Source organism: Halictus rubicundus, chromosome 6 (genome assembly GCF_050948215.1).
Source record: "Halictus rubicundus isolate RS-2024b chromosome 6, iyHalRubi1_principal, whole genome shotgun sequence".
Classification (NCBI taxonomy): domain Eukaryota; kingdom Metazoa; phylum Arthropoda; class Insecta; order Hymenoptera; family Halictidae; genus Halictus; species Halictus rubicundus.
The window spans coordinates 13235450-13250571 of NC_135154.1; the positions used below are offsets into that span (position 1 = coordinate 13235450).

General features: G+C 38.8%; 1 protein-coding gene across 1 annotated transcript in view; it reads right to left on the reverse strand.

The window, feature by feature from the left end:
* The window catches only part of LOC143355308 (uncharacterized), a 33669-nt gene extending 31411 nt beyond the window's left edge, over window positions 1-2258 (reverse strand). The window contains exon 1 of the mRNA XM_076790037.1: window positions 1744-2258. Coding sequence (XP_076646152.1) covers window positions 1744-1795 — 52 coding nt within the window. The 5' untranslated portion in view covers window positions 1796-2258. The remainder of the gene's footprint in view (window positions 1-1743) is intronic.
* Window positions 2259-15122: the final 12864 nt, after the last annotated feature.

Sequence of the window (15122 nt, forward strand, 5' to 3'; positions counted from 1 at the left end):
AATGTTATAGGCTATTACTTGAATAGGCTACCATTATAATTAAATGTGTTTTTAACAGGTCGACTGATGTACGAAGACAGAATTTGAAATAACAAATGCAATTTAGCGATTATTACACCGCTTTATTTATTAGATCTCACGAAATAAAAATTTTCAATTTCCGTTAAAATCAAGTAAAAATTGCATAATAATTGATTTCCTTTCCTAACGATGTTAATGGGTTCAAAATAATGTAACAACAGTCTCAAATTCTTCTTTCACAGTTTTATATTTCACGTACTGATTTTTGTCATGAATACATAAAAGCCACAGTATAGCGATTACTTTTCAAAGACACTAACAAAATTTAGTCACTCAATGTACGAGTACAACAATTAATTTTTAAATTGGAAGAAACAGTTTGCATCAGGATAAATAAATGGAAACCACCTTGTTCGACTAGATTAGCATTTAACGTTGGATTTGACACGATTGCATTAATAGTTACATGGTGCATGAAATACGAAGCTATACAAAATAAATAGGTTCTTCGAATAAAATCTTTCAAACAGACAATTCGCTACGCTAGTGAATGAGCTCAATCATTCAATGGAACAGACGGGTTACCTCGCCACTTATATCCTGTTATGATTTTAGTTAAATAAAATTGAATTGAATTTTCTTCTTGCATTCGTTCTTCTATTCCATTAGGTTCTATTGTATAATATTATAGTAATCGTTGACTGGCAGCTGTTGCCGCCTCTTCTACTTTCCTGTTTCACCGAAGCGTTGAAAAACAGCCCCTACACATACCTTCACCCGAATCGATCGACCTATCGAACAGCTTTGCACAGCAGTTTTTACAAAAGTATTTCATAGAATATTTTTATTTCTTTTCTATCGGTAGTTTGTATTTGTGGGGAGATAGCTTTCAATCGTGGGGGTGAGAATGGACGAATCGAATATCTTCGAAGCTGTTATAGCTTGAAGTTTCTTGCGAATGCTTAGAAACCCGCCATCCACGATCTATAAAAATTATGTTTGTTTTTGCTGGGATTGGATGTTGCCGTTAATGCTTGTTCTTGTTTACACAGAATTCCATAGTTTTTAGTCGAATGGTTCATTGATACTGTTAGTCGGTGATTCGGTGACCGGCTAACAACAGCGATCACTATCACACTTCTAAGTCAATAAAACAACAGGAGGTTCGGTAAGAAATTAGTAGCACGTCTCCGGAACCGTTAACGAAAATACTTGCAATTTACATAATTATTCATGTAGTAAATCTGAATATTCCTCATTTGAAGTAGTTGTAGTTGATGCAAATATCTCAAGACACAATGATTGAAATTCAATCGTCGACGATTTTGTTTCGTTATGCTCTAAAAAAAAATATGCAAAATATACAGCATCCCATTTCATGGAGCATCAATGATCTTAAAATCTCCGACACTATCTTTGAAACAGTTCGAATAGAAATAATCGTTAGAGACATTGAGGTGTTCCTAATTAAATGACCCATCCTGCACGCACGTTGGATGTCCATCGAAGAATGAGAAAATTGGAAAGACGAACAAGTTTTATTTCTGGACTTTTGAGGATCTATACAAAAAGGGTTAAAACAGCCAATTCTTGTCTCGAGACTGCCCCCAGAAAATCATCAAGCACAGGTGTTCCCATTGAAATGATGCACCCTGCTCGCGATCTAAATGCGATTTTTCGGTGTCGCGCAACAACAAAAATGAAAATGGAAAAAGAACGAACCTCTCAGAGCTAGAGCAACGAAGATCAGAAGTAGCGCAGCGGTACTCTCCATTTCTCCACAAGAAAAACTGATCTCTACGGGGAACCGAGTCAGTCCGTTCACAATTACTTCCGGTAAAACACTTTTCAGCCGCGTGAACGTTACTAATCCAGCAATGGGTAGGCACTCTATATCGCAGTCCCAAGATATATATTTTTTTTTCACGAGGTTAACGTCATTTCGGCGACCGATCCCGAAGAGTTCAACCAGTCACCAATGTCCAACCGGATGTCCTCTTAGGCGAACGAATTTTTCGCTGTTCTCTTTCTCGCGAGAAAGGTGTCGTTGCCGCGGTTAGGCTCGAGGATGCATCAGGCCGGAGAGTGACCGACGTGAAACGATCTCTCCTGAAGACTGAGGTGCTCGATACCTGGAAGGAAGTCGTCCAGGTGTACCAGCGCCTTCCCCTCTTATCCGCCAATAGCGGTTACCACCTCCCCAGACAGGTAACGACCGATGTGCCGGTTGCCGGCGAGAACGAGGCTGACTTCGGCGACTGACTGACTACCATACGGACCCCTCCGTGTACGGCTGCTATGTAGTATCGCGGTATTTAGGGCAAAGGCTCGGGATCCCTGCAGACGTTCCACGGCACCGTATGCATTTTTCTGTCTACGGGTCTGAATTACCGACGACCGTCAAAATGCGCCAGGACGATGGCGGACTCTGCCGAAATGGAACGGTCAGCCGGTGAACTACATCAGACTGCAACACTGAAAGTGTCTGTCCGGGGAGGATCGCCTTTCCGCAGCGTTGTCGGCTTCGCCGCCTGCGATGCTGCCGTGTCCTGATGAAGACCAGTCCTGATGAAGACTATCCGCGATAGCAATGAAAGCGTTCGATCAATATTTGGACAATTTTAACAAGACGATAACTTGCTGAAGTTTCGACCAGACGACTTTCATTTCCTCGAGATGTTGGTTTGCCAGTTGACGTGAATAAAAAATTCCAGTTGGTCGGAATCGTGGAATGCAGACCCAGAGAAATGAGTTCTAAAAGGCAACCTTTCAGATTTGCCTCGCAACTCTGACCAATTGCAATTTTTTAAAACTATGAACAGGTTAAATCAATTTGTTAATACCAGAAGCGAGAACTTCGGTAAAAGTAGAATAGAAAATTTGCTGAATTGTTACAGGAAGATAATAAGAGATGCTCAGAGGTGACTGTCTTCCTGAGTAAAACATTGTTTCGAGCAATTTTGTGTGGTACGCATCTCCGTTGATTAAAATGGCCCGGACTTTCTTGATTATCTAATAGCGTGCACCTCCCTCTGTTATGGACGATAATTTATCATGCAACATCGTTGGATCGAGAAATTACGGGTTTACTTCGCATCGACAGTAATTTGAATATTGAGCGAAATGTTCGCGCCTCGGTTTCCGTTCTTGTGACAATTCCAAGTAGAATAAACGAAATATTTGAACGAAGAATCCTTCCTTTGAAGCTAACGTTTTTAGAAGGGACAGAATATGTAGGTAAGACGAATTATAGCGCGGTTTCTTTCTAATTGTAAAATGTAGGGGATTACTGAAGTTAGCATGCTCCTTCCTCTATTATGTAGGGTAATTTATCATGCGACATCGTTGGAAAGCACGTGATTCCCCTGCATCAGGAGTAATCCTTTTTATGAAAAGTAAGTAACGATGATTAGTGCATTTTATCTTCAGGTATTTGGGTCAATTCAGTTTGATGTAATATCGTTAATTCCGAACTGAATAGAGTCAAGTCATATAAATTTTACTGAAACCAGTACTTAAATTAGCGATCTTCCTGTTGCAGTATTTAGGCCATCTTTTAATACCACGTTCATTAATTTTTGTGATTATAAAACGTCCCTTTGGCGGGATATTTTTTAAAGAATAGTAAAAGCGTCTGAAGCTAATGATTTACAGATAATGCTAACTTAATAATAGAATACAGACGTTTATACTCATTGTTAATAGGTTATTTTATAAACCTCGGAACGCAGAATATATTTTATTTTGCCAATTCCATGAAAGCATAAAGATTCATAGTGAGCTTTTTATACCACTAGACTGTTTTATGCATTTATGAATTTAAGAAATCTACATATTATTTCCAACTTACTCAAATCATTAAAGAAAGAAAATTTTATCACTGGTTAGTGGCGAATGATGAGTACAATTATTATTTCGCATAAAGCTCAGCAGTCCAGTTATTATGGATTTATTAAAATTATTAGAGGAAGAACCGTTTATTTGGTTGAAATATCTCGTAATTGGTGTAATAAATTTGTATTTTGCATACGCATCCACAATTTAAATATTAATCACTGTTTAGCAGTCCGCGGAAAATGTTCTCCTACGGGCTATTGAAATTAGGAATATTTGAAAGGTATCGTTAACAGTGGTGTAGCACGAGTCCGAAACACTTTCTCGCGGACTATTAAATTTCACGGCTGCGATAATCAACGGCGCTCGAGGTGAAGGTACGAGAACGCGTTTCATTGTTGGAGCGAACCAGAAACAACAATTATCTCGAACAAGGAAGCCTGGCCATCGAGGGTTAGACGGTCCGGTTTAAAGTGTCGCGGTTCGCTGGTTGAGCTGCCTATTCTTCTTGCTTATTCTTAGACATGCTGGAACCTTCTTCATTCTTTCCTCGGTGGATCTACCGAAACAGAATGTAATCGGCAAATATTTTATCCAATATTTTCTTATTCTCCTTAACTTTATTAATTTAGGAGTTGTTGAGGTATTATCTAGGAAATCAGTACAATATAGACAACTGTTCAACACATCAGTCATACATGGATGACATTACTGTTCCACCAGGTTTAAAAATTAATTCTCATTGTGACAGATTCAACAAACGTTGAGGTGTTAAGTAGTAAGTTGTTGAGGTATTATCTAGGAAATCAGTTCAATATAGACAACTGTTCAACACATCAGTCATACATGGATGACATTACTCTTCCAGCAGGTTTAAAAATTAATTCTCATTGTGACAGATTCAACAAACATTGAGGTGTTAAGTAGTAAGTTGTTGAGGTATTATCTAGGAAATCAGTTCAATATAGACAACTGTTCAACACATCAGTCATACATGGATGACATTACTCTTCCAGCAGGTTTAAAAATTAATTCCCATTGTGACAGATTCAACAAACGTTGAGGTGTTAAGTAGTAAGTTGTTGAGGTATTATCTAGGAAATCAGTTCAATATAGACAACTGTTCAACACATCAGTCATACATGGATGACATTACTCTTCCAGCAGGTTTAAAAATTAATTCCCATTGTGACAGATTCAACAAACGTTGAGGTGTTAAGTAGTAAATTGTTGAGGTATTATTTAGGAAATCAGTACAATATAGACAACTGTTCAACACATCAGTCATGTACGGATGACATTACTCTTCCACCAGGTTTAAAAATTAATTCTCATTGTGACAGATTCAACAAACGTTGAGGTGTTAAGTAGTAAGTTGTTGAGGTATTATCTAGGAAATCAGTACAATATAGACAACTGTTCAACACATCAGTCATATGTGGATGACATTATTCTTCTACCAGGCTTAAAAATTAATTCCCATTGTGACGCGTTCAACAAAAGTGCGGGAAATAAAATTTTTCTTAAAATTGATGGAGAAATATGAAAAATATTTCTAACATCTACAGAGCGGTAGGCTTGCGATCGGGCGCGTTTGACTCACGGTTTTTTCGGTCGATTGCGTGAAAAGTGTGGCTGTTGGTCACCGGCTGGTTCCTCTCTCTATTTTTCTAGGGCACTTTCGGCGCCGCGGTGTTACGGGGGATTCGCGTAGGGCCGAATTTGGTCGAGGCGGAAATTCGGTGCGACGAAAGTTAGCGGTGTGCCGAGTCACTTGTCAGTAACGTCGGCTTCCTGACCCACATACCATGGCCGCGTTGCGAACGGGACGGGTCGCGTGCGATCGCGCATTCATCAGCGCGTCATCGTTTGACGAATAATAACGATAGTAATAATGCTGAACGAAGAACCCAGCCAGCCTCGGCAGCAACGTAGGATCAATGAGGTAACGACATTCCGGGACTGTGACACGGTGATCGTTAGCTCTTCCAGCCGAGTATCACTTGTTCCTCCTTTCTTCGGTTACTCCAGGTAATTCCCAGGTGGTTGGCGCGCTCACGAAATTCAAGTTCACTCGTGGCGAACAGCGTAATTTAGCTTCCTCCCCGACTTCCGGTTGTATCACTGCAAAACGTCACACTTTCGAACCAGTCTCGAGCCTTTTTCTCGATCTATGCGTCATCGTTTACGCGTTCCGGAGGAATCGTTGAACGCTCACCCGGGCTCTTTTCTTCCGAACATGTCTGAAGGTGGGTCATCGACCGAATAGGTGTCTAATCCGACCGAATCAAGTTTCTCCGTTAGTCGTCGTCTTCGTCGTCGTCCTCGGGCATGACTATAAATCGATGACATTCGTCTCTCTACTCTTGCGCATATGAATCGATCGACGATCGGCCACGTCCTCGAAATTTCAGGTCGATGAACGCTCCTGCCATTGACCGTGGTCTTCTCGTTGTCAAACTATTATATTCCACCGTTTTATACATAAGCTCTTTGTTAAGCTTCGAAAAGGGCGAGTTGAAAGATAAGCAGCACCTTTGGTCGCATCATTTCATTTGGTATCGTTTTAGAGTCACCCTGTATATTGGTATAATTGCAAAGAGTGCGACTCGTCGCAGAAAATCAAACAAATAAAATAGAAGTTCATAATTCACGTTTTAATGTGATTGAATGTGAGATACACCTCCGGTGTCTGACCATTGCTGGCTACTTCTACTTCGAAAAATATTAACCCTGCCGCTTGTATGGCGGTGGCTCGAGTGAAGATCGACCTTCAAGCCATTCAGGTTCTAAAACCTGGAAGATACTTTTATCAAGGAGAAAGATTATTTCTCCAATTTTTTAATCCTTTTTTCTTCCCTTTGTGCAAAATTACAATTGTACGAAGAACGTACTAAATCAATATCGAAAGAAATAAGTCATTTTTGTGAAATTTGATTTCTTGTTTCGAATAATATTTTTTGCATGCACGCATGCGTGCGATAGATGAAAAGCATGTGAAATGAAAGCGCAGAAAGTATTTAGAACGGTTTGTGAGAGAAGGATGCGTAAGATTGACTAGTTTAATGTTGTTTTGATAGATCATTCCGCCTCTTTGCAAACCGGACACCCTGTATACGCATATTGTTCGCGCACATGCAACGTGTTCCCATAGGATAGCTGTGTTACTGGCAACAGCAGCACCGTGACCCCGATTTAAACACCTGTGGAGATTCCTCGCGGCATTCGATGCTCATGGAAAGTCAAAACAGTAAGATGGTAGATACGTGAACGTGGTTGCACACATTGTGTTCCCCTATTCGCGTAAATACGCGCGCGCGCGACTATAATTTTCTCACAATTTCTACCTTTTCCTACCCTATTATGTGTCATTCTTGGGTAATTTTGATTCGTTAATTACCTAATTAATTAGCATTCTAGTATTTTGAAACCGCTAGAGACCGCTTGCGAAATAGAAAATGGCGTCGTGTACCGTTAACCCCTTTTAGTCCTGACAACTAATGCGGTCAGAATTTTGGCGAAACATCTAGATAAACTCAATCTTGTTGTTTTTATTCAGTAACCGATGGCCAGTCTCATTTTGTACTCGGTAGGTTTAGTGTTAATATACACTTAGCAGATCATGCTAACCGAATGGGGGCTATGTAATTTACTTGTATTAGAAATACTATCGATTTTTGTGCTGCTTGCGGGATACGTAGAAATTTAATTTTCAAGTAATTTCTAACATAAGCAGAGATCATTTTGAGGGAAGAAACCTTTTTATTCATCTATTTTTGTCTCTAGTAGTCGCATTAAGGTAAAGATTATTGTAGAGTGTAAAACCTTTAACCATCTTGCGATAGTTCAACATCGCATCAGTTGAGTGGATTTTATTGAACTTTCATATATATCCTTAATATATTTTTCATTCTTCAATTTTCGTTTTATGGAATCTATGTATGCGTCACAAATTGCGTTCACCGTACAACCTGCACAGTGTACGCAGTGACATACTTTCAACAGTCACATCTTTTTATGGAAAAGTTACAGATTTTGCGGTAATAAGCATGCGACGTTGGAAAGAATAAAACAAACAAATAAAAAAACATAAAAATCTCTCTCTCTTGTCAGCAACATTTGTTATTTTATTTCGCTTCATTCATTTTCGAATTAATTTGTATTTAGTGACTCGCATTATGGGTTTACTTTAATCTTACTTGATTATTTCTCGAGTGTCACATTCCGTGCTGAACATTTTGTATCCGTTCCCTGTATTGTTTTATGAAAAACGACGCATTTTATCGGCACCATGTATAAGGTTGCTTATTTACTCTACGCTCGACGCTCTCTTTTTTATCATGACAGCCGAACAATATGTTATACACACTCAGGTGTAATTTAACTTTCTAATTGCAAGAGTCTAGAAGCAAATAGCTATGATCTACGCGCACCGCTCGCACAGACGCATCGCGCAACTCGTTCCGTTGGAAAATGGTTACGGAAAAGATTCACAGGAAAACAATGCCCTTCGTATCGTCTGTGCGTAGCTTTATCAGTGATAGTACAGTAGCATCTCGATATATGTGAGAACACTATTCCCATTTCAATCAGCAAAATGTCACGAATACGCCCATCGAAGTTTCACAAAGAAATGATTAAAAACAAAAGACTTCGATCATCGGATCAGCGTTGTGTCATTAATATTTCGAACTTCTGAGCGTCTCGATCGGAGCGACTTCATTTTTCACAAGTATCGTGCACATCTTTTGGACATATATCGAGTCACCACCGTGGTTATTCTCCGAAACCGTAATCGTCATTTGCAAATCGATTTTTATTGTGATCGGTACTTTCTGTGCTGGCCAAAACTGGTTTAACCCCCCGATGATTTCACGGGCTTTCTCCGGCAGCGTGCCGACGAGATAAATCGTCGGGCACGAGCTTCGTCGCCGTTGATCTAACTCGACCCCGTTTTCTCGAACTTATCGCGTCTATTTTCACGCTCCGATAGAGATCCTGCGTGTTCGATCTGTCGCTCGAAGAGAGCGAAAACTGCTCGCGTGAAAATCCTCGCGGAAAAATCGAATGACTAATTTCTTCTGTTTTCTAAGGCATTAGAAATTTACATGTTGGAACGATTTATCGGCTTGATCACGGATCCTGATGACCTCGAACGACCTTGATACGCTATAACTTTTGTCCGAGGCGCAGTGGCTTGCGAACATGATCAAACAAAAATTAATTAACATTGAACCTGCCGGCGTTAGTAAAAAATGACCGGGCCCAAATTTATTCTCATAAAGCAATTTGTAATTCTCGGTAGATTTAGTGTTAAAATGAATTAACTTGAAGATGCACAGTCTACTTACGACATCGTTCTATTTATGTGTGTTTGACCACGTACGAGGTTACAGTGAAGTTAAACGAGTCATGAGAAAGAACAAATGGCTCGCTGTTCGAGATTACTGAAACATTTTGAGCAAATGCAGCGTAAGTAGAATGATTTCTGTAATATGTCGTCAACTCGTTTCTATCGCATGCTGCTCAAGTATTAGGGACGCGACCAATTCCACGTATTATCCACGGAAGTTCGAAGCGAGTTGCAATAACGGTCCTCCACCTGTTATTTCTACGGCGCAGTCCATTTTACCGTTCTGTAACGAAAGTTTTATAAATTGGAGTGAAAAGACACGAATTAATTACATCAGATACTTTCGTTAAAATAGCTACCGAAATAACATAGTCCAAATCAGGTCCATATTCACAGATTTATTTATTCAAATGTTTATATTAAATAGAATCGTCAAGAATTTTACGAAGCTGTTTATTTATTTAGCTATTTACAGAAAAATTCGTTTCCACCTTACGATTTTTAATAAAATCATTTATAAATTAAGAAAGGATCCGCATTGGTCTTCTCCTTTTCGTTTTATATTGCAATAAGTCGCATTATATTATTTTAATAATTGAATTATCTCTGCCAGTCTGTTTTCGTTTAAAATGTAGCGAATGCTTTTTATCACGAATAAAGAAAATCTTACGTTACTATCGCCACTATCTTAATGATATTCAGCTTGAAGTCAGCAATAAAGACTTGGAGGCGGATTAATAATGTGGAAAAATGACAGCGCATTATAATTAACGGGTCTGTGCTACTTAATTAACGATTATAGCACTATCTAAGATCAAGGAGGCACCGGCGTTACCAGAATTGCAATATCACCGATAGACCAAACGGTTTCTCCGGTATTAAATGAACCAATTGCTGGTCAAATTGATCGAGACGAGATAATGATCCAGGGAATGTAGCGCGACGTGAAAGTTCGCGGGACATTTCAAGAAAGAAAACGCTTAGTCGGAGATATTGTCATTCGTTGGTATCTCTGGTATACAATAAAACGCAAGGTGGCAACGTGTAGCCGGTCACTCTATCATTTCCTGTCGATTACTGTAGCGATATGAAGATTGGCATTCGAAATGCCGTTTTGACTCGCACGCAGAAGCGTAATCATTCTGTCTTCATCGGACTTCCGGCTCGACTATGTTGGCAGACACAGGTACAGCCAGCAGAGAAGGGAAAATAGAAAGCAAAGAACAAAGGTTGAAGGAAAATTTGAAAAATGGAGTAGAAAGAAAGAAGAACATGAGAAGGTGAATGGGGACAAAGGTGGAGAGAGATTAAAGAGATAAGTTTTCAGGTTAAATTCAATTAAAGGGAAAGTAAAGACACAGGTTTGAATTTCATTGCTGAAGCTGAAGCTCCGACGAGATACTGCCAACCTTACGGGAGATAAGGTAATATCACAGACGAGATATAAGAGCACGCCAGTCATCTTATGATATGAAATACCGACTCTACCCCAGAGATGGGCAGTATCTACATAAAAAATTAATCAAACAGTCTCGTCGGTATCGTGTGGGTGACTGAAGGTACGAGACACCTGGCGCTGGTAATGTGTGGCAACTTTATTTACCGATTGCAGATAAGCAGACTTTTTATAAACTCACCACATAGTGCCATCTTCTACCTTCAATTTAAACCCCAAACATTTTTTATTTCTACGGGAGTACGTTCTAAAATCAATTCGAAGAACCCCCTGAAAATTCAGTGAAATTTTATTACCACAACATTATTATATATTACATTATTATAAATAAGACTAACTTATCAATACTCCGGAGTCTTCGATCGATGTGTCCTCTTTGTTCGATGATAATGACAACAACTGTGTTACGGTTAATAATTGAGAGCAGCTGCCAAGAGGGCGAAGGTGGGCCAAGGGTAAACAATGAAAGCATTGAAGGTCCCTTGGCACATCCCGAGCTAGCCTAAAGTAAACTCAGACACAATTCAATTAAATATACAAGTTTTTATTACTAGCAAGTCTTAAATTCTATTTTACAATGTTATCGCAAAATGTAAATGTGCAGCTACTAGCTCGGTACTATTCTCTATTTGTAAGATTACTAGAAGTTCTTACAAATAGAGAATAATACCGATTGCCCGGGTCTCACCACGAGGAGGTTGCTGCACAAGAGACCCGAAAGAAAGCCAGAAGGAATTCAATACGCTTCCTTCTGACTCCCTTTCTTACAATGACGATTTACAATATTACAAACTAAATTTCGCAGATCGCTAAATGGGAAAGATTACTTTTCCACAGACGGAAAAGTTCACTTTACCATTTACCGTATATCGAGTAATTATTGCGGAGGAAAAGGTGTGAATCACTCACAAATTTATTATTTCTGCTTGTTGAACGATTATAAAAATTCCTTTTTCATCGATGCTGTCGAGTACCCCCTTAGCTATCTTACTAACTAAGTTGTTTTCATGAGTTATTTTTTGAATTTACTTTTTCTACTGGAGTAGAGGGCGCGAGAAAACCACCGATGTTTAGCGAAGTCGGTATTTCAGATCGTGCTATATTGTCCTGTCTCTGGTATTAGAAATAATTATTTGAAATAATAGTTTTTGACGCGATACATGAGAAACAATTATTTCAACGGATATTTTATTTTCTTTAGCTCGATCTACGATGTACAAGCATAATTATGAATGTCAGGACAATCCATAGCTACCAATTAAAGTACAGAATAAACAAATTAATATACAGAAATTTCATTACACAAATAATGACAGAAATATTTATTTCAAACAGCTATTTAAAGTTATTTCTGAAAAGTACACAATTGAAATTCATATTGCACATATTGTAAAATTTCAAATTAATCAATGTAACACAACTTAGAAAATATTCTCTACAAAATATTTTTCTGTTTCATTTCAAATACTACTTTACCCAGCATTGATAACCTGGTAGAAAAGCAATACCAACAGACGATTAAGTCAGGGATTTCAATCACAAATTACGATGACTAATCATTGTCACATTCCTGCCGCATACTATTTCCTAGTTGTCTATGAAAAAAGATTGCAATTAACTTTTCATGACCATAGAATCTAGTTCACATATTTTCCTTCAGACTCAAGGTCACTGACAGTATAATAATGTCCTCTGCCTTGTGTAGTTCTCTGCCTAGCCAGCGTAGTCAGTGGAAACGATAGCTATACTTCGCAACAGAATTTGATACTACACACATTAATTTTGGCATTTTAAAAGAATACACAGGAATAGCATCGATAGACAAATTATTGTTTGTAATATTTTGAAGTTTTCTCCTGTTTCTGAGCAGTCATGGACGATGAATTGAAACGTGAGCGTGTACTATAGCTCCCGGCGACTTTACACAGGTTCAGGATAATGCATGAATCGCTACACAGACGTAGAAAGGACTGAATGTGTGCAAGGTGTGCACAGGTAAACGGATACATGTCCGAACGTGATTCTACGGTTACAAGACAACACATTCCTGCGCAAACAAGGGAGCAACATGTTGACGGGGATAAAAGCGAAAAGAAATAAAACAGGTCCTCTTTGAACCAGAAAAATGATACCACAAAATATCCTTGCAGGAGCAAAACTTTTGTCGGATCTACTGGTTTTCCTTTCCCCACATTGGGGTCCTCGAGGTACTACTTACAGACAGTGTTGCCAGTTCTTTACAGCCATCTCCGTCACTTTCTATCATCTTGTGCATACAGAAGGATACAGAATATTCGAAACGTTGTAAAGAATCGGAACGCGGTAATATTTAATATGGACTAACATAACACACGATTTTGCTAGGAATATTCCATTAAAAAATGCTACAGATTTTAATGCAAAAGAAAGGATGTTCCAAGTCGATCGTAAGATTTCGAAATTGTGGACATCTGTTTCTTCTTTCAGCAATTTTAATAAGTCGTGAATAATGTAATAGAATCCAGAATATATGAATTACATTTATATTACCGATTACAGGTAATCGATAATAGAAGTTGCAGAAGTGAACCATGTCAAGCTACAAAATTGAGAAGAGGATTTATGGTAAAACACAGAAACATAAAATCGAATACGACAAATCATAAAATCAAGTGTAAAATAATTTTCGTAGATACATTTAATTTGGCAATTATATTAACAGAATTACTATTAGACAACCCTATTTATTTATCTCTTTAGTATTGTGTTTAGAATTTTTCAAAAGGACAGTAGGGGTTTAGAGTGTACAGGTGAACAATTGGTTTCAGAAAAGATTCAGTATTTTTTCTACACAGAGAGGACAATATGCAAATGAAAGGTGTCTCGTCAACGTTACGCATTGAACCGTACACAAATGCGAAAAACCTGTGGAAACAGTTCAATGTTATACTGAACGGTGCAGTTCGATCTTCACTCGTAAGTTGGAGTCTCTATCTAGGGGATAAATTCTTTTTTTCCACCTCTTTCTGAAACCAATTTTCAGTGCTCCAATGCAATGGCAGAACATGTGCTTCTGAAGTTCAAAACGAAACCACCGTGAATATTGCTTTACAGAAAATCATTATATTTGATGACCGGACTGCATCACTGACTTTATACACAATAAAAATTTGTGCATCGGCTGCAAGACACAGAAGGTGCACGGACTCTGATTTCTTCTCTTAATAATTTTAGTAAGCTAGCAACAATAATATAATCGAATTCTTAAAGTATTTTAACATTTTCACTATTTTGTGTTTCGACTACCCTTTTATTTTTAACCCTTGGATACTGGTGGTTAGGTTCATTTTCAGTCAACATTTCAAAGGCATTAGCAGGCTATTCAGATCTTAGTGGCCCGTTTGAATCGGAGGCTAACTATAATTATATGCTACAAGATGATCGACGAGTCTAAATAAAATACGTTTGAAAGTATGCTTACAAAAATTCATAAACAAACGGACCTAAGAATTTTCGTATTTACAAACATTGACATTGTGATATTTTAATCGTCGAAAGTGTCCACTTTTTGAGGAGGCAAACTAACGTGGGCTGTTATACGATGTGTTTACGTTTAGGTGGTTTTGTACATGCGGATTTAGAGAGAGAAAATCGTAGACAACCCGAATAGCTTAATTGGTCATAAGCGGTAGCCCTGAAAGCGAAAGACTGGATCGTATTACCGATACGATTAGCATATTTAAATAGTCCAATTATGCAGAAATTGGGAATATGTAATTTATTCAATCTTCTTCCATTTTTCAGATACCCACAGCATTTTGTACGGCGAACGTGTTACGTGAAAATTCATTTTTAAACATAGACAAATGACTCCGCGAATCAAGCATGGTTGACACGGCAGTGTAAATATAAACAAATTATTCCGTCATCCACGTACGTAATGCAATGTACAATACTTTAAAAATATTTTTTGGATTTTCCAGATCCTGACTGAACTCGCTACAAGGAACGTATTCCACAAAAACTTTTATTTTCAAAAGGCAATACAAATTATAAGTTAAGCAAAAAGTTGCCATATTATCACGACGATGTAATTAGTCTCTCCCCAAACAAAACCAGCCGAAAAAGTCACCGAAAATCAAGACACTAATCTCGCCGACTCGTTCCTTCGTCAACGGGCACACTCGAGGCAACGCAATAATAACAGCACAAACGGCAAATCATTGGCATAAGTGCGTGTCGCAGAAACAGAAATAACGCACACCGGTGCGACGACGCCGGCACGCTATGATCCTCAATATCCGCCGAGGAGTGGTGTGCGTAAGCGGGCCAGGTAGAAGGAACGCGTCTCGTCGACGACCGGTGTACGCACACAGAGAAACGACTCGACTGTGTGAGACTCGCATGCACGTACCGAAGACAGGTAAACGGGGAACAGTGTACGTGCACAGGTAGAGGGAACGGCGGCGAAGGTGCGGC